Source organism: Musa acuminata, chromosome BXJ3-3, assembly GCF_036884655.1.
Source record: "Musa acuminata AAA Group cultivar baxijiao chromosome BXJ3-3, Cavendish_Baxijiao_AAA, whole genome shotgun sequence".
Taxonomy (NCBI): Eukaryota; Viridiplantae; Streptophyta; class Magnoliopsida; order Zingiberales; family Musaceae; genus Musa; species Musa acuminata.
This window is the reverse complement of record NC_088351.1, coordinates 5,855,346-5,873,686: the sequence shown is the minus strand read 5'-3', so window position 1 is coordinate 5,873,686 and position 18,341 is coordinate 5,855,346. Positions and strand designations below refer to the sequence as shown.

Genomic DNA, 18,341 nt, shown 5'->3' with positions numbered 1-18,341 from the left:
CTCAAAAAGGCTTCTACTTGATGACAAGTACACATTCCATGTGATGATGTAAAGCTGCTTTTGTCATCGATCATTACATCTGCTCATCATCCACTCTCACCAAGCGAGTTGGTGCACTCGCCCCTCATGTCTCGTTAAAGTATCATCCCAACTTTAGCCTCATTAGTTGTCTCCGTAAGATTGCTACGCTCGAATCGAATCTTACGATGAGCGAGACCACACAGATCTATGGGTTCCCGGGAGTTCTTTACTCCCGTGTGCTGCGTACAGAGTACTGTAAAGCTTACTCTCCACCATCTCCGGTACTGAGAAAGGGCCGCGGACCACTTTTCTCGGGAAAAGGTGGGTTTTCTCTCAGCCATTGCCCTCACTGCCCCCCCGCTTTTGTACAAGAAGGGTAGAAATCTGGAAAAGAATTGGGGGAAAAAAAGCGAGCTAAATCACCCCCCACGATCTCAGACGGCGCTCCCCCTTCGCATGGCAGAAGAGGAGCAAAAGGAGGAGAAACCCTCCCCTCCCATCATAACCCTAAAGGTACTGTTCTCTCTGGTAATTATTTCTTCCGACTGTTTCGTTCTGATCGGAAATCAAGAAATCTTGTTCTGAGATTCCGTTCTTGCGCCTTCTCTTGATCAAAGATCTTATCTTTTTTGTAGGAAAGCGACGGTGACAGGGAGAACACACTTTCTTCTCGAGTAAGTGTGCTTGGGTCTTCCGTGATTGTTTTTAGAGTGCTTAGATCGTCCTCTTCATCATGTTTTCGATCCTTATTTTCTTTGTTTCTTCTGGTTGGATCTGTAAAGGTGATTTCTTTGCTGTGGGGAGATTTGACTGGATCGGCACTGGCATTTGAGAAATGGGTAGCGCTGGTCCGTAAGCGCAGCGGGAAGATTCGGCCATCAGGTTTTCCTCACCGGCATCCCAAGGGTGAAACAATGCCTATCTCGTGCTTCGTTACTATCCATCATCGAAGGTACTGCTTAATTAAATACATGATGATGATTATTATTTAGACTACTTCTGGTTGAATATTTGATTAAATCTATATTGCTTTTAAGATATTTTCTTGTATTGCTTCAATCATGTGGATAGCATTCCTTTGATGATGTAGACATTGTTTGTCTTGGGGGAAATGGAGTTTGCAAGTAAAACATCCTTTTTGAGTATTTTTTTTCTTGAGTGCGCTTTGAGTAAATTTTTTATACCGTTTCACCTAGTAAAGTCAGCAAAGATAATGAAAAAGAATCATGCTACTGCATTTACTTATGGTTTGTGATTGTACATTCTGCATTGCCCTTTTCATCTATGCCCTCTTTGCGATTCAAATATGAAGAACCTTTAAACTTCTTGGTTAGACTATTAGTTTCTTTTTCTATGAAGACCAAGATTTACTATACTCACTGAATAGATCTACGTTATCCTCGATGGAAACAGCAAGTTTGTTGTCATGATACTATAACAACCTGTTATGTTGTGATTTTTGTGGTAACTATAATATCCTACTTGTTTGTTCAAGCTTTTATTGTCTGGTTTTTGTTGGTATAGAAGAAAAAATAATGATGATTTGAAGTACTTGTTGTCACTTGTTGAATGGTGTGACGGAGAGACATCTTTATCTTCATGTAATTCAGTGGAATTTTGTGATTACTGTTGCAAAACTTTTGGAGGTGTTTCTTACGATGTCTTCTCTCATATTAGTTTTATGTAAAAGAATATTTTATTGGGAGGAATGATTTTGTGGGGCTTACCCAAAACATACTAGTTAAATTTTGTTATTACTGTTGCAAAACTTTTGGAGGTGTTTGTTATGATGTCTTCTCTCATTAGTTTTATGTAGAAGAATATTTTATTGGGAGGAATGATTTTGTGGGGCTTACCCAAAATATACTAGTTAAAAACAAGTGTAACAGAATAAGTTGTGTCAATAGGATTCTACCACCCACCTGAAGGAATTATATGCTGTCTTTCATGTTCATTTTATGTAAAAATGATCAAATCTGAATTTTTATGGTTTTAGCTAATGGCAAATCAGTTTGAGAATGTATTTACTTATGGCACATGCCACATAGTGATAAATTATGTCTTTTTATATATCACACAATTTCAAACATTAATGCGAAGTGGCAGTCGACAAATAATCAACTTTTCCTTAATGTCATTAACTTAGATACATTATAATTGTTGAAACATTTTTAATTTGTTTACTTCTCTTTTGACAGTACTGAAATATCAAATATGCAAGAATTAAGTTGTGATTCAAGTAATATACAAATATGTGTCCAGCCTCCTGAGATGAGTTTGTGGGAAAGGCTTGGAAGTGCTTCTGTTTTGGACATCGAATCCAATGATTTCTCTTGGGATGCTCTAATGTCTCTGCATCATACAGAGCATACAAGCAGCAGTGAGCATTCTGAGGATGAGATGAATAAAGCTATGGAGGTATGTTGTCCTGGTTTCGCCCTTAAATATGTGTGGCTAGATAAGTTGTTTAATTACGAGAATGTTGTGAATGGTGGCAATGGGTAAGTTTTGGTTAGCTACACAATTGAAGCCACTCTTCCAAGATTATTATTATTTCTTACCTTTTGAAAGAGACTGCATCATAGAAGTTGCACCATTGATTCCTATTATAGAGCGACTCAATTCAGTCCTTTTACACTTCTTTAATGATTTAATTCCTGTACATTGGAAAGATGATCACTGTTGAACCCATATCCATTAGGTCTAACAGCATGGAAGTCAAAACCATTACTTAGTCTAAATTATAGTATCGAGTGCTGATGCAATAATGCCAAATCCTTGATATGTCAGCGATGATCTCCCTCTACTTTTCCTCTTCCTCATGGAGATCAAATTAAAAATTCATTAAGTGGATTGTTGTTGAATATTGTCCTCAAACAAGTTTTAGAATATTTTCAATTAGCAGTCTCCCAGATTGCAAAATAGGAATCAATGTTATCATCATAGGTTACATGTGTTCTAAACTGATGAGAACCAAGACAGATGGAACACAGGTGATTCCATCTTACCACTTGAGATTTGTTTGGCAGCAATAGACCTCAGTGGAGTGTCCACAGTTGATTCATATATGGATTGCTGGGTTACAAACTATCTCAGCATTTCAAGAATATATGTATATTTCTTCTTATAACACTAATATGATCTGGCACAGGTGACTGTCAATTCTGGAGGAGTTGTTTTCTTTGCTCTATTCAACTCTAATACTGATGGCCTAACCTCAAATGAAGCAGCAGCGGTAATAAAGATTGCATCCTCCAGGATGGCCACACAATCGGAGCGCTTGGGTTATGAATTTGCTAGATGGCTTGGAGTGCATACACCTCAAGTCTGTACCTTTTTCTTTATCAAGCCAAAAGAATATTTTCTTTGTAACAAATAACTGTATTTTGGCCCATGGCAAATTAATGCAGGCAAGAGTGGTACATAATTCCAGTCCTGAATGGCATCAGATTAAGGATGCTACAGAAAAAGCACGAGATGCAGCAATTTCAGCCAGAGATGAAGTTGGTGAAATAACTTGTTCAGAGTTGTTAGAAGCTCTTGAATTGAGTCGGTGCCTTTTCCTAATGAAGTATGAGAACCATATGCGTCTTTAATTGTTTTTGTGTTGTCAAAGTTCCTCATCAGACTTCTATTTTATGTTCTAGCTATGTACATGGATCATCTCTTCTTGAGAGCTCAAATGCATTTCAAACACGGGAAGCCGCTGCAAAAGCTGCTGCAGCACTTGGAAGGGTTTTGATGTTAGATCTTATACTTAGAAATGAGGATAGACTACCTTGTCCTCAACTGGGGTGGCGGGGCAACTATGCAAATCTCTTAGTTGCAGATAAGGTGACCTCTGAAAACATGGATGCAGTGTGTGAAGCCAGTTCTGCTACTAGAAGCTGTGGACCACAGGTTTCAAGGTTTCTACAGAAAGAGAAAAGATCTAACTCGGCAAATGGAAGGTTACATCCCCATGTCAAGGACCCTTCATGTGAGAGCTCGGATTCATTCAGTGAGTTCAGCAACAAATTGGTTAAGATAGAAAATGCAGAGGATTACAACAATGGTGATTTTTATGTTGTGTCCATTGACTCTGGAGTGCCTCGACGGCCACCTGCAGGAAAACGCGCAAAAGATCAGGAACGATATCCAAAGCTCGTTGAGCTGTTACTTAACAATGTGGATTACTCTTCCAATCTGTTATATGAGATATCCGGAGGTAGATTGGGAAATCCTGTATCTGGTGAGGCTAATTCACCAAACTTTTCCTGCTCTTCCCTTAATGATACTGACGCTGCAGCGATTGTTAATGAATTTCGTGGAGGATTTCGTGCAGCTCTTAGGGACCTTCAGAGTTTCCATTTATTTCTCCTTACACTCTACCAGAAATTGGATGGCCTTTTACGTGTTTTTCTGTCAATAATTAGTAAAAGCTCTGGAGATTCTGACAGAGATGATATGGGCACTTTGGATTTACCTTCTCACTCGGCTGGATTTGGTTGCAGTACTCCCTCACCTGCATGCAAGCAGCACATTGCAACTGAATTAAGCAACTGTATAATGCAGAAAGCTACTCCAAAATCTTCACCGCCAGGATCACGAGGAAGCCCTGAATCAGTTTCTCCTATCTCTCGTGAGAACTGGAATGGCAGATACTTCAAAGGAAGTGAAGAACCTTCTCGTAGTCTTCGGTTGACAATGAAGCTTCGTGATTTTCACAAGTTGCCGAAGGTTAGGAATTTGTTAGAAGAGATTCCTATCTGTCAACATCTGTTAGAAGAACAAAAATGTCTTGCTATTTCATATTTCCTGCATAACATGGCATCATTTTTTTAACACTCCGTTGTTATGTTTGTAAGATAAATTAAAAGGTGAAGAACCTAGAATGCAACTAGAAATGATAAATTTGCCTGATTCTCATAGCTTTTACTAAACTATATATCAGAATATTTTTTTGTGTGTTTGATTTTGCTCTTAGCTTCAGTCTTCCTATATAATAAAATTTCCCACTTCCCAAATTTGACTGTGCATGTCTCTATATGTATCAGTAGTCTTTTGCATCTTGGAACTCATTGTTCTGATGTGTTTCTGAACAATGTGTATACTTATTTTTTTTTCATGAAATTCTGGTGATGTTTTTTTTCTCTAAATTAACTTCCTGTGTTATTGAGAATCTTTACTACTTTTTTATATTATACGGTGTGGATGTATGCTAACCATTTTGCTAATGTGTACTGCCGATTGTAGGTAGATGCTGAACTGAACAAAGAGATTGACGAGTGGAATGCATTGCTTCGTGCTGATGTGGTTAAATTTTGCCAGGAAAAGAATTTTAATACAGGATTCTTTGAGGGCAGTGATAATAATATTGTCGTTGATGCTTATGAGTTGAAGGTAAACTGCACAACTCCTGTCCTATTTCAGTACCAGCCCTTAATCTCATCTTTGGTTTCTTTTCAGGTCCGACTTGAACATATTCTCGAAAGGATAGGTTTGATTTCTGATGTGGCAAGTACTGAGAGGCCATCTCTTGTTACAAATAACCTGTTTATTGGTGGGGCTCTAGCTGCAAGGTCCATGTACACCCTTCAGTACTTGGGGATCACACATATTATGTGCTTGTGCTCAAATGAGATTGGACAGTCAGATTCTCAATATCCTGACCTCTTTCAGTACAAGAACTTCTCAGTAAGTCTTTTTTAGATGTAATTAAGGTGTTAGATCATAGATGACACTTTGGGGGAAGATAATTAGGGAGGTTAGAAAGGGTTGGTCCCCTGGAACTTGTGGGGCTATCATAAGCATAATCAGGTTTCATATGGTCTTTGTTTGTGTCATCTTTAACTATTTTCTCTGTGTTAGGACATAGTTTCACTTAAGTGGATTCTGATCGAATATAAGGTTGATATATTAAATTAATTACTAATACAAGGCATACTTTACTGGTATAAAGATATCCATGAAGGCCAACATAAGCATATTCTTTTGTTTCTTACTTTCTAAAATTCCTTTCATGATATCTTGATGAATGTTGAAATTAATAGTCAAACAGTTTCATAGTTTTTAGCTGATATATAATGGTAAGATTGCACCTTTGCAATCTAAGTGACTAGGATTTCTGAGCGTGAAATAGCTTCTCTGATTGCAAGGGTAGCAATACTTACATTGACCCTCCAAGACACTGGATTCACAGGAGTTTTATACGCTGGGCTGCCCTTCTTAGCTGGGTGCTCCATATCTAATGTTTTTATAGGGTACAAAACTTTAGTCTATGCCATCACTGTTTTTTTCTCTGGAAATATTATGCACTTTAAAAACAATCTGTCTAAAAACAAATTGATGGCATGTCCAGATAGGTGATGAAGAGGATACAGACATCAGCGATATCTTTGAGGAGGCTTGTGATTTCATTGATCGTGTTGAATACTCAGGAGGAAAAGTTTTGGTTCACTGTTTCGAGGGAAAAAGTCGGAGTGCAACTGTCGTGCTGGCTTACTTAATGCTAAGAAAGTGAGAAAGCTATCTGGCACGGTTTATTTGTCACTGTAGTACTGATTCAAGTTTCAGAATCTCTCATGCTACTCTATTCTACTATCAGGGGTTACACGCTATCTGAAGCATGGAACATCCTGAAGAAGGTTCACCGCCGAGCGCAGCCCAACGACGGCTTTGCTAAAGTTCTTTTAGATCTCGATAGAACAATACATGGAAAGACTTCTATGAAATGGCAGCACAAGAGACCTGTGATGAAGGTGTGCCCAATCTGCGGAAAGAACGCTGGCCTGAGCACAAGCTCACTCAAGCTCCATCTCCAGAAGTCCCACAAAAGGATTTCCTCAGGGAGCGTCGATAGTGCCATGACAATGGAGATACAGAAGGCCATCGAGGCGCTCAAGATTAATCATGGAAGCAGCATCAGTCCAGCTCAGAGGCAGCCTCAATCCATCATCGGCAGATTCTAGCATGAGAGACAGGGAGCGTCGATAGTGCCATGACAATGGAGATACAGAAGGCCGTCGAGGCGCTCAAGATTAATCGTGGAAGCAGCATCAGTCCAGCTCAGAAGCAGCCTCAATCCATCATATGCAGATTCTATGATGAGAGAAGCTTCAGATGAACAAGGCATTAGTGGCATGGTGCTGCTGCTGCTCATCGAGATCTAATGATCCAATCCAACCTAATAATTGTATGGTGGTGTTCTTGTGCAGCATCGCTTGATGGTCAGCCATGTTACACGGTTTCAGTTTGTCTCTTAATCACTTGTGGTTATACAAAGACGCAAATCAATCGAATATGAAGCCACTTTTATACAAAATGCGAAGGCGTAATAGACAGAAGTTTGGGTAGAGTATTATAGATCCTCTTTTGTAAATATGTTTCTGGAAGTTTAGACCGATACATTGTTGTTGTCACAACAAAAAACTCTCACACTTTCGTCTCTCTTTCCTCGTCAATCTTTCTCCCCTAAATTTTCAGCTTTTAATCTTCTCTCAGTGGCTGTTCTAATTTGCAATCTGTATATTACACTCCATTATAGTTCAAAAATACATCTCATGCCCATTTATTACACTCCATTATGTATATAAAATCCATCTTCCCACGGGGGCCGCCAGCCAACTAGTAATTAAGACATGTACGAAGTAACATCATTTCCATTAGAAGCCACAATGTAGAGCTCTCACACTACATACTTTCAAGCCCAGCGGAGCCATGCACACGTCGGGCCATCTCCCAAAGCATTCTCCTGAGAGCCCTGGAATGAGGCAAGTCGGGGTCGCCCGTCATGGCCCTCTCCCTAAACATGGCCTCCGCCCGTGCCAATGCCTCATTCACCGTCTCCTCCACCATCATTCCATGTCGTAGCTCGCTCCGCTGTCTGTCGCCCGGGTTATCGGCTTCCTCGTGTCCGCGAACTCTATCTCCGCCAGCGGCGACGGCTTATGATGCTTGTAGTACTCCTTGTAGTCCTCCTCCTCCTCTTTCTGCTGTTCTCAGTGAAGAGGTGTGCCGTCGGGGCCGACACAGGACACGTCGGCGAAGACTACGGGCTCGGGCTGGTGCGAGAGCCGGCGCTTCTGCTGCAGGGATGGCGCCCCCGGCGGGACAACCTCGTGGCTCTCGAGCTTGGGAGACGGAGCAAACGGCGGGATCTTGTCGCTGAGGCTATGAGGCAGTTCCGTGTCTTCCTCCTTACGTTCCTTCCTCTGCTTCTCCGCAGCTGCTGCTGCCTTTGCCGCCTCTTCAGCATCATCACCCTAACATCACCCACGCATGCAACAGAGCGTAGTTAGAGCTCGTCAATCACAACTAATAAAGGGAAGGGAAAATAGGTAGTATTCGTATAAGAACCTGAGGGTCTTCGGAATGCACGGCGGTGTCAGCGGTGCGGGCGGTGGTGGAGGAGAAACAAGCACGTACAAGAGGGAGAAGGGATGTGCGACAGGCGGGGAGGACGTGAACGGATCGGATCCTCTCTACGTGCTGCATCTTCGCCGCCGTCTTCTTTAGGCTTCTCGAGCGCTCCTCGGAGACTGCGGGAGAGATGTCGATTGGATTTAAACGCGTTTGTGAGCGATCGGTCATAAGACGTGACACGTGGCAAGCGAAGCGGAGCACGTGTGTTGCACAAGAAGCTACCACGACACAGGAGAAGATGACGTGGCGAGAGAAGAATAGACCACCTTTACATAGAGGTTTCTCGAGGATGGAAAGCTCACCGAATCTAATTAAGATTTCAGGAATCTATCACAAGATCATATATCTATGTCAAGCAGCAAAAGGTACGTAAGCAACCTGGTAACTTCAGCCTCAATCTAACATATCTTAGAGAGCTTATTGGAAGCATTACTAGTGATCAAAAGCAAAAGAGCTGCTCGATATAATGACCATCAAAATTTAAATTCACTCGAATGCTTTGCAGCTTTTGGTGAATCATCTATCGACAGCCAAATTTGGTGACAGAGGCATGTTTATTGGAAATTAGCAAACAACATCAGTGCTCATCAACTGCAAGAGGGACAGATTTCACCTGTCATTTGAAGAAGAAAATGCAACATTAATGCCAAGATTATTTTCCTGGAAGAAACTGGAGTTCATCTAACATGCCTTTTCATCAAGTGGAGTTCAAAGTTCGAACTTACCAGCTCTCTGAATTGTACTATGTAGAACATCTCAAGATAGCGCCGCGCCTCGCGCCTTTCAAGCTTGGACACATATTTCCAGAAGCCATAAACCCCAGCCAGTGTCATTAATCTTTCCGAATAGATCTTCCATGTATACCTACGCATTGCCACATGATGTTATGTCATTAATTTGCAGCAAGCTAGAAATAAAAGATATGCATGTGTAACAACAAGTAATTCATCGTGAAGGACCTCTCATAGATTCGACTCGATCCTCCTTTGGATATGCTATTCCAGTAGTCAGCATCTTCTTTGCAATGTTCAAAAAACTCAACCATGAGTGCAGCAGCTTTATCAGGATGATGTGGATCTATATGGAAACCTGATACCCCATGCTCGATAATTTCTGCAGGACCTCCATGACAAGTAGCAAATGTTGGGAGACCGAAAGTTGAGGCCTCCACCAGAGTGAGGCCAAAAGCTTCATAGAAAGCTGGCTGTGGGAACAAGGATGTAAGTGATTGCATGGTTTAAGTGGCAGAGATCATCTTGATGACTCTAAATATTACCTGAACGAAAGCTCCACGGGTATCAGCTATGTAGCGATAAAGCTCACCGTTTCTTGCCCTGTTCATTTGTGAAGAAATCCAGTGGAACTGGCCAAACAAGTTGTAGGTTCTTATGAGTTGGTGCATCTTCTCAATCTCTTGGATTTCTTCTGTGCCATTGGATTTCTTTACATCATTGTGACCAGCAACTACAACAAGATTTACCAACTCTCTTAGTTTTTCGCTCTTTCCGAACAACTCAACCAAGCCTGTAATGTTTTTCACTCGGTCAAGCCTTGCCATTGAGAAGATAATGGGCTTCGATCGGTCATCCAACCAACCACTGCAGTAGCAAGAAAATAGTTAAAAATGACAGTAGAGCTATAAACAAGGAGATTAGAACACAAAAAAATTGTTCTTTATCAAACATGGTGGTTCCTAGAAATTATGCTTGATATGATTCTTGTAAAATTATGACTTTCAGACCTACATAATTCTGTGAGAATTTGCAACAAATAAAAGGTAAGGTACAAGACTCAGAATTGCCGTGTCAGATATCGCAAAAGAAAGCAATGAACTGATACCAAGGAGCGAAAATGTTGAACGTTTGACTAAATCAAACGCTTCCTAGATTTTGCATTGCCAGGAACCTCACTAATTTGGATTGTCTTTTTATCAGACCCCATATTGATGGAATCCTCGTACATTCATTTACTAGGAGTTTCAAGCTATTATAACTTAAAAGGTACACAACTTTTCAAGGGTTTCACCATAAGATTATCATGTATCATTTTACGATTGAGAATATTACTTGAGATCATTAGAAGCCTTACAAACGACAACTAAACTACCAAATCAATAAGAATATTTTATGTTTTTTATCTCGAGTCATTTGTTCATAAAAAAAATGTATAATGAGATATTTACATGACCAATTTGCTTAATGCTGCACTCTAAGTGATCCAGTTTCCTCTAAAGAACTGAACAGAAAGAGTCCAAAACAATTTACAGATGGTAAATTTCCTTATGACACGAAGATGGTAACCACACATCATGCATATGGTACAAGGAAAAGGTAAAAGGAAACCTGTATTATCAACATGAAACAAGATATAAGGTATAAGTGAAATTAAATGTCACAACATACAATTATTCTAAACACTAGAAGTTTCTTTTGATTGATTTTACATAGGTTTGAAATACCAATCTAACCTATATGTACCGACCAATATTTACTAATCTAACCAAGAACTACTATCAAATCATATAGTTCGGTATCAGATGATTTTTTTCTCTTTTTTATTTTTCTGTGATACCATATGGTATTTGTCAGTACACAGGCACCATACAATCTAAATAGTTGTTGAAAGCGATATCAGACTGAGTTTGAAAATGTTGCTATCAATACAAAACATGCAGCTGCAATCTTTATCACTCGTTCATTATTATTATCACATATCATTCCTTATTTGTAAAACGAATATGCCTGGAGACATAAATATACGCTAATGCCATTAAAATAAGTTTAATAGTGCAAAAGAAAATCACGCACAATAAGCTGTAAATGATTGCATCATGAATCTGATCAATGGACCAAATAAAATCGTTGTATAGCATATAAGGTGATGAGAAAATTATCAATATTCAAAATCAGACAACCAATGTAGATACTAAAAACCATGATATATGTACTCACATGTGTTCATCACATTGCTCTTGATCATAAAGCAATTTTTTGATTGAACCATGAAGACAAGTAAGCCTTCTTTCCTTCTCTGAGTATGGAAAGTAAATACCCATATCCACTCCAGGGGAGACTATATTGAACTTTGGATCAAAAACATCAATTCCATGGACAACACGATATAAACCAGGTAGAGTGAAAGCAGTATGGCTCTCATACTGTCCGACTGCATTATTGCTGAAATAGAGGCAGAATATTTTATATAAGATATCCAGAAGAAACAAAACTAGCATTCCGGAAGCAGCAGACTATGATAAAAGAAGTACAGCAACCAAGTCAGTGTCAAGAATTGTCATACAATTCTGTCATACAACCTCCCTGCATTGAAATAGACTTAAGTTTCACATTCCAAGGTAGTGTCTGCTATCCCCAGCTTCTATGTAAAAATAAAATATTTATTTAATAAATGCATGGTCATGAATGTCCTGTTTGTCAATACAAAAGGTACTTGTCATGTTACTCAAGGATCCATTGGTGTTTACTTGATGTGGCACTCACCAGATTGTGTAGAGAGTATGCACATGGTACAGGGCATTCTTGTTGAACTGAATAAACTAGCCTATACAGATAGGCTTGAAATGCTTAGTCATGCAGATCCAACAATGGATGGACATACTAAGGTGAACCATACACAAAACTCGGTACAAAGGTACCAACGGAACTGTGTCAATACTAGTTCTCCACAACTGATTAAAGTTGCTAGATCCACAGCACCTCACCTGATATTAGGCAATGACCTGTGGGATTAAGGCAACCATGGGTCATGATGAAGAATCCTCAAGCTTAATTGCTGCCAGTGAGGGCTTATCAGTAGAAATGATGGCTGCCAGAAAGGAAGACATAAAGAAAAGGAAACTAGTGGGATACACAACAGGAGTCGATTCTGTGTTAGAACAGTGGAGCATATGACACCACTGTCACATACCACACCAGCAGAATTTTGGCACCCAGAATGGCATTCCTATACTACAACCAGATAGGCACATTTCCAATAAAATATTGCAAAGATGGACAGGTTTAGAAAGAACTAATGAAAGTTGACACACACACACACTGATTCAGTGCCTTGGCATAACATCATTACTGGTTGGTAACTGGTTTGATTACAACAATTAACTTTAATATTCCATGATTTAACATTACATGGATCTTTCACTACCCTTGAAAAGATGCCTTCAGATCCATGCTCAAAAGATTGTTAGTTTTCCACCAAATCAAGTTTCGAAAAGAGAGTAACATTTCCATGATAAATGGACTAATTTGCATCTCGAAAATCCATCTAACTGTTGCAGTCTAAGTACAAGCATGCATCTGGCAATTCAAAGTACTTAAAAGTAATTAAGCAAAAATATATAGTTATAGTAGAAAAAATATGTCAGTAGAAAAAACTTGCTATATTACAGAATAAACAAAACATTCTCTCTAAATGACAAGTTATAAAAATACAAATTTATCCAGGAAATTGGGCAATGTACCTTCCAGCAATTTCTTGGTAGGTGCTAGTGATTATAAAATCTGCATTATTCATGGCAATTAGATCAGCAGTGAACTGGCATGAAAAATGGTACTTGTCCTCATACTTCTTCCAATATATATCTGAATCGGGATATTTTGTCTTTTCCAGTGCATGAGCAATGTTGCACTGCATAAGAGTTTATCAATGACATGTACAATACAAAAATATACTGTTCAAACAAAGAACATACAACAATTATGACTAACCAGAGCATACCTGGGTAATTCCAAGTTTATAAGATAACAAAGAGGCAACAAGATTTCCATCACTATAATTTCCAATAATTAGATCTGGAGCACCATGTAACTCTGCAGCAATTTCACTTGCTGCATCCTATAAATAGAATGAACTGTCTGTCAGTAAGCATCCAAACTAATTCAAATCAAATGATAAAAAAACAGCAATGGCAAATTATAAAAATTAAACTTATCTCTTAATTGGACCACAAAAAAAATATTGTAACATATTGGATGGACTATTACATCCGTGGCATAGATGCCAAACACAATTTTCCATTTAAATGATATTAACAGTTCTGGATTTTGATGCTCGGTGTGAATGTATCAGCAAAATTTCATAGCCTCACTATATAAAAAGAAAAAGGTTCTTACTTTTGTAAAAAACTAATTTTTCATTAAAAAAACTCATTTAGGTTATCTTGCCAAATCAAACAATTCACCAAGCATTTGAATCTGATACGTCACAGTAAATGGCAAATACTCAGTGCACATAACTAATACAGGGATAAATTATTTAGTTTTTTCAAGAATACCTTACAAGTACTAAGTACTGTTATGTTTGTTCATGAAAACCATGGTTGACCGATTCCATGACTGTTAAGAGCAGCCTCATTAAACCCTTCATGAAAATACCATGGAACTTTAGTGAGTGCATGCAAGTTAGACTTCAAGATTGTTTCTTTTCAGCCACATATTTAAACCCTTCATAGGAATACTTAGCCAGTTATTGGAACTTCATTTTGTTTCTTTTTTCACATTACATTTTTCTTTTGACACTTTGTTTCTTTTTTCACATTATATGTTTCTTTCTGACTTTTGACACTTAAGCCAGTATTGATAACACCAAGATAAGAAACAGCAGAGCAACCAGATCACATATTAATATGAAAGCACAACAGTGTGACAATTTTCCAGTAGTAGTTAACTAGTTATTCATGTGTAATGGGACAGAGAGGCAATGGCATAACTATGAAAAAGATAAAAAAGAATAGAAAATGGTCTAGGAATCCAAGACTAATCCAGACAAGGCTTTTTGTCTATATGGTTTATCCAAATCTTTCAATCATGTGATCAGATCCTAGGTAGATGTCAATCAGCTAGTAAAATTTCCTCCTGTTCGGAAATTTACTCATGCTGTTTCAAAAGGGAACCTCAAACCCCTTGGTTCCCTCTGCCCACTTCAATTTGCACCTGTAAGCATGTATTTCTTCCAAAAAAGAATATTTGTGGAGAGAAACAAGAAATAAATATGAAATAGATCATAAACTCACTAATTGAAACAAGGGTTATGATAGAAAATTTTTAAAATTTAGTTGAACTTTAGATCTGCAGGAAACAAATTCTTTCAAAGAAGATTAACTAGTAGTGAAATTAACAACACAGGCAAAAATTCTGCAATAAACTAGATCATGGAGAAACATGTACAATGAAGAGAATGTCAAATAATCTGCCCCTAACAATCTCAATCTAGAATCATCACATGGTTTCAAAGGATCTATAAGGCCTCATAAATTTTACCTCAGCAAACTTCTCCAAGTAAGGCCATACATCAAATCTTGAAATCCATTTCTTAAGAATTCCCTTTTCAGTTTTAAAAGGCACCCGCAAGATCCAAGTATGTTGTGTTCCACTGATTCTTTCAAGCCGTTGATTGCATGTTGTCCCTTTTGCATCAGGTATGAGCCTGGTAACCTTCAATTAAAAAACTTAACAGAAGAAGTAAGAATGCATAAATAAGAATCAGCATGCACAATCGATTACTAGATTCACTTACAATGAGGATTTTAGGATAAATATCCAGCCCTTGTTTCTTTATTCTCAAAAGCATCTCATTTTCCAATGCACGAACTTGATCCAGTATGTAGACAACCTGTACAACAGGTTTTAAACATTACTTGCTTGAAACCCTCATAATTCTACAAAGACATCAATGTAAATATATTTTTCTCCATGGTCATCTTATACAACTGAATAAAAGAAGGAAAACAAAACTACAACTTAATGTAGGAGTACTACCTGCCCTCCGGTGTCCGGTAAGCCTAATACATTAGCTTGGCTAAAGTACCCATGGGGTGAAAGAATTACAACATTGAACACCATGGGAATCCTCCCTAGAAACATCTCCAGAGTGGAAGGATCAGGAGCCTGAAGGATGTCCAGAAGAAGGTGAATCATTTCCAGAACACGTCGAGCCGTGTCACCCCAGCCTCTCTCCAAACCCATCTTTTGAAACCTATAAATAAACTTGTAAAAGGTTGTAAATAAGCTTGATAATAGATATAATTATCTTCACAACAGAGCATAAAGGCCCTTTTGCATGAAACATAAGCTGAATATTCTTTTCCTTCTAAATGAAGCTCAAATAGAAATCACCAACTTAGCAATGATATGGGGTCAAACTAAGGTAATCATACTGTTTGAGGAAAATAACAGAACTCTGTTCATGGACGGTATCCACTACTTATAATGAAATTAAATAACATGACATATAGATATTGTTCCCAATGTCTCTTTTCTCCAGAAATGTAGTTGGTTCATTCGAGCACTACTTATAATGAAATTAAATAACATGACACAGATATTGTTTCATTCAGGCACATTCAATGTCCAGGCAACCTAGAACAGGCAGTGGATGAATGGAAGTTTGTTCTATAAAACACTTGTTAGTACAAAAAAGAAAACACACCTGATACCATTTTTGAGATTAATAGTCATGTCCAGTTGACATTACATGCTGAAGAAGTAAAACCTAAATGCAACTTTGAAATATATAAAACTTAGTGAACGTTGTTAAGATTATATGAATTACTATATAAAAAAAAAAAGATAGGAAAAGCAAGTGACCATTCTGTTTCAGTGCTTTGTTACTAAATACTTTTCTTACACATAAGCAAACTCAGAGAATGGAGTCTCTGGTGGAACCATAGACAAATATTCATCGGCCTTGGTCAGAACAGACTGAAGCCTGGACATGCTTTGTATCCTATCATTCAACATCATGACCTGCTCAATGCACAATAAAAACAGCTAGACCATCAGATTTGAAAAGTTGGAGCTCTTAAACATTCATCGACAGGTAATCTTACATGATCCTTATACTTGTGGGCACGGAGGAAGTTAAGCAGAGGCTCCAAGCAATCCTTGTTATGGAACATAATGGATGAAAGATGTCGGTTCAGGAACTGAACGCCATTGCCGATTGACAATGACTGGATTGGCCGTGGGAATGAAGCATTGAATGGTTCGAAGTCCAGCTCCAACACGTAACGATCGTTAGACCTTTGAGTTCATTAATAGAAAACACTTATTTCAGCTTAAGAAAAGAGTATGGTTGATACAAGAAACGTTTTATGGAGACCCACAAATCACCGCTTACCATTCATCTTCTAGCTCTTCCTTGAACTGAAGATACTCCGACACACTCAGCTGCTCGACGCTAAGCTCATGGACATTAACCCGGACATATTCCCATATACCAGGCCTGGGGCGGACGGCAATCGCCACGAATGGTGGCAGAACTACAGCTTCCTAATTCCCGTCGGTGACCAAATGAACAACAAACATAAGAATCTTTGTTAAGCATTTGGTATACCAAGTATCAAGAAAATTTAAAAAAAGGAGGAAATTGAGCAATAAATGATTTAATATCACAGGGGAAATGATAGTTAAAGAAAAAAAAAGAGAAGTTTTTGTCGGTCTTGGTGTTTGGAAATTGGAATCAACAATAAAAACAAAGCAATTGTGGAAAAAGACACCTTTCTGAATGTCTAGGTCGGTAGAAATCAAGAAGGAGAAGAGCGAATTAAGAGCACACAGACATCTTCTTTGGATGTCCGCGTGAATGGCCTGAATCGGACCTGGGCGGACTTGAGGACGTCGGAGAAGGGACCTTCGGAGAGTTTGGTGCGGGCGTCGTCCCCGAGGGTGGCGAGGGCGTCGAGGAGGTGGTGGGGCTGCAGCAGCCCCTTCCCCTGGCTCACGTACCTGCAGGCACAGACCAATACAAATCACACCGAACCGCAGAAATTGTCGGCACGACACGAGGTGGAGAGACCGGAGCGAGGGCGGAACCTGGACAGAAGGGAGACGAGCACGTTGCGGTAGGCAGACAGGGTGTCCTCCACCCTCTCCCTCATGCTGGGGATGAACCCAAGCTTGGGGGTCCCCATGCCGCTTCTATACTCTTCGGTTTCGCAATCGAAATCACAGGCGAGGAGGAGACGCGGGAGAACTGTTGTGCATGAGTAGAGCGGAAGTGTTTGGTTCCGAGCAAGAAGGTAATGGCTTTATATAATATCATTTTTCATGCAATGTTGACTAAGGGGATTATTATTTTTTTATTTATCTGTTTTATTATTATTATTATTATTATGCAAAATAATAAGAATAAATTTTCGAAAAAATCCTCATTTTGAGTGTTTTTTTTTATGGTTGGTGCCCTTTTTCTTTGTTCTTCATACATTGCTTATTCTATATCTCAAAATATTTCTGATATGATAAAAATATTTTTTTTTTGTCTTTTGTATTGACTCGGTCCATAAGATGAATCAATCACCAGTTATAGTATCATCTAACACAAATAATATTTTTGATATCTTCATCAAAAATATTATAAGTATAAAATAAATTTAAAATCCAATATAAACTAATTTACTAAACCTTGGTTGAGTTTCAAATATGTATTTTTATTAGTAAGGATAATAACATACAAAAAAATAACTTTTATATTAGTTACAGTAATTTTAACAGAATTAAAATTTTAGAAATATAATAAAAAAATTATGATTGATATATCTTTATATTGGTTCATCCTACGGAAGATTTTGGGAACATAGAAAAAGATTGATCATCGATGGAAAAAATAAAAAGAAAATCTAAAAATCTAAAACTAGAGATTCTATGGCATATAATAATAATAATAATAATAATAATAATAATAATAATAATAATAATAATAATAATAATAAATAGATAAGACGTCCTAAGTTTTGAGATAAAATCCTATACGAGAATGGATACATATAAGGGAAGGTAAGTGGTTTCATAGTAGAGGCAAACGGGGAAGAATATGAAAGTATTACGAAGAATGATTTGTTTGACTTTTTCTTAACAAGTTATAGAAGAATGCATCTAGATAAAAAAAAAATTATCTTTCAAATAATT

At 38.3% G+C, this 18,341-nt stretch overlaps 2 protein-coding genes across 2 annotated transcripts; one reads left to right on the top strand and one right to left on the bottom strand.

The window, feature by feature from the left end:
• Positions 1 to 117: 117 nt before the first annotated feature.
• On the top strand, positions 118 to 7,463 carry LOC103977648 (dual specificity protein phosphatase PHS1). Its single transcript, XM_065143844.1, has 11 exons — positions 118 to 534; positions 657 to 695; positions 804 to 973; positions 2,220 to 2,439; positions 3,173 to 3,346; positions 3,432 to 3,592; positions 3,669 to 4,740; positions 5,257 to 5,403; positions 5,470 to 5,697; positions 6,362 to 6,519; positions 6,608 to 7,463. The coding sequence occupies exons 1-11, from the start codon at positions 478 to 480 to the stop codon at positions 6,969 to 6,971; spliced, it is 2,790 nt and encodes a 929-aa protein (XP_064999916.1). The 5' UTR covers positions 118 to 477; the 3' UTR covers positions 6,972 to 7,463.
• Positions 7,464 to 7,648: 185 nt separating this feature from the next.
• Positions 7,649 to 17,423, bottom strand: LOC135633875 (sucrose synthase 4-like). The gene is made up of 16 exons (XM_065143845.1): positions 17,250 to 17,423; positions 17,036 to 17,162; positions 16,555 to 16,706; positions 16,265 to 16,457; positions 16,063 to 16,181; positions 15,195 to 15,411; positions 14,953 to 15,048; positions 14,697 to 14,870; positions 13,156 to 13,272; positions 12,899 to 13,065; positions 11,376 to 11,600; positions 9,701 to 10,022; positions 9,384 to 9,628; positions 9,150 to 9,288; positions 8,359 to 9,037; positions 7,649 to 8,264 (listed from the first exon to the last, which is right to left on the bottom strand). Exons 1-15 carry the CDS (start codon positions 17,345 to 17,347, stop codon positions 9,002 to 9,004), a joined length of 2,427 nt encoding a protein of 808 aa, XP_064999917.1. The 5' UTR covers positions 17,348 to 17,423; the 3' UTR covers positions 7,649 to 8,264; positions 8,359 to 9,001.
• Between the last annotated feature and the right edge of the window lie 918 nt (positions 17,424 to 18,341).

Bases quoted from the DNA above. Each gene is read 5' to 3' on its own strand.
- LOC135633875 (XM_065143845.1), bottom strand. From the start codon at position 17,347: ATGGGGACCCCCAAGCTTGGGTTCATCCCCAGCATGAGGGAGAGGGTG. The intron at 16,707-17,035 runs GTCCGATTCAGG...GACGGGAATTAG, and splicing joins ACGTCCTCAAGTCCGCCCAG to GAAGCTGTAGTTCTGCCACC. The intron at 16,182-16,264 runs GTAAGATTACCT...TGCATTGAGCAG, and splicing joins CCCACAAGTATAAGGATCAT to GTCATGATGTTGAATGATAG.
- LOC103977648 (XM_065143844.1), top strand. From the start codon at position 478: ATGGCAGAAGAGGAGCAAAAGGAGGAGAAACCCTCCCCTCCCATCATA. The intron at 3,347-3,431 runs GTCTGTACCTTT...AAATTAATGCAG, and splicing joins TTGGAGTGCATACACCTCAA to GCAAGAGTGGTACATAATTC. The intron at 3,593-3,668 runs GTATGAGAACCA...TTTATGTTCTAG, and splicing joins CGGTGCCTTTTCCTAATGAA to CTATGTACATGGATCATCTC.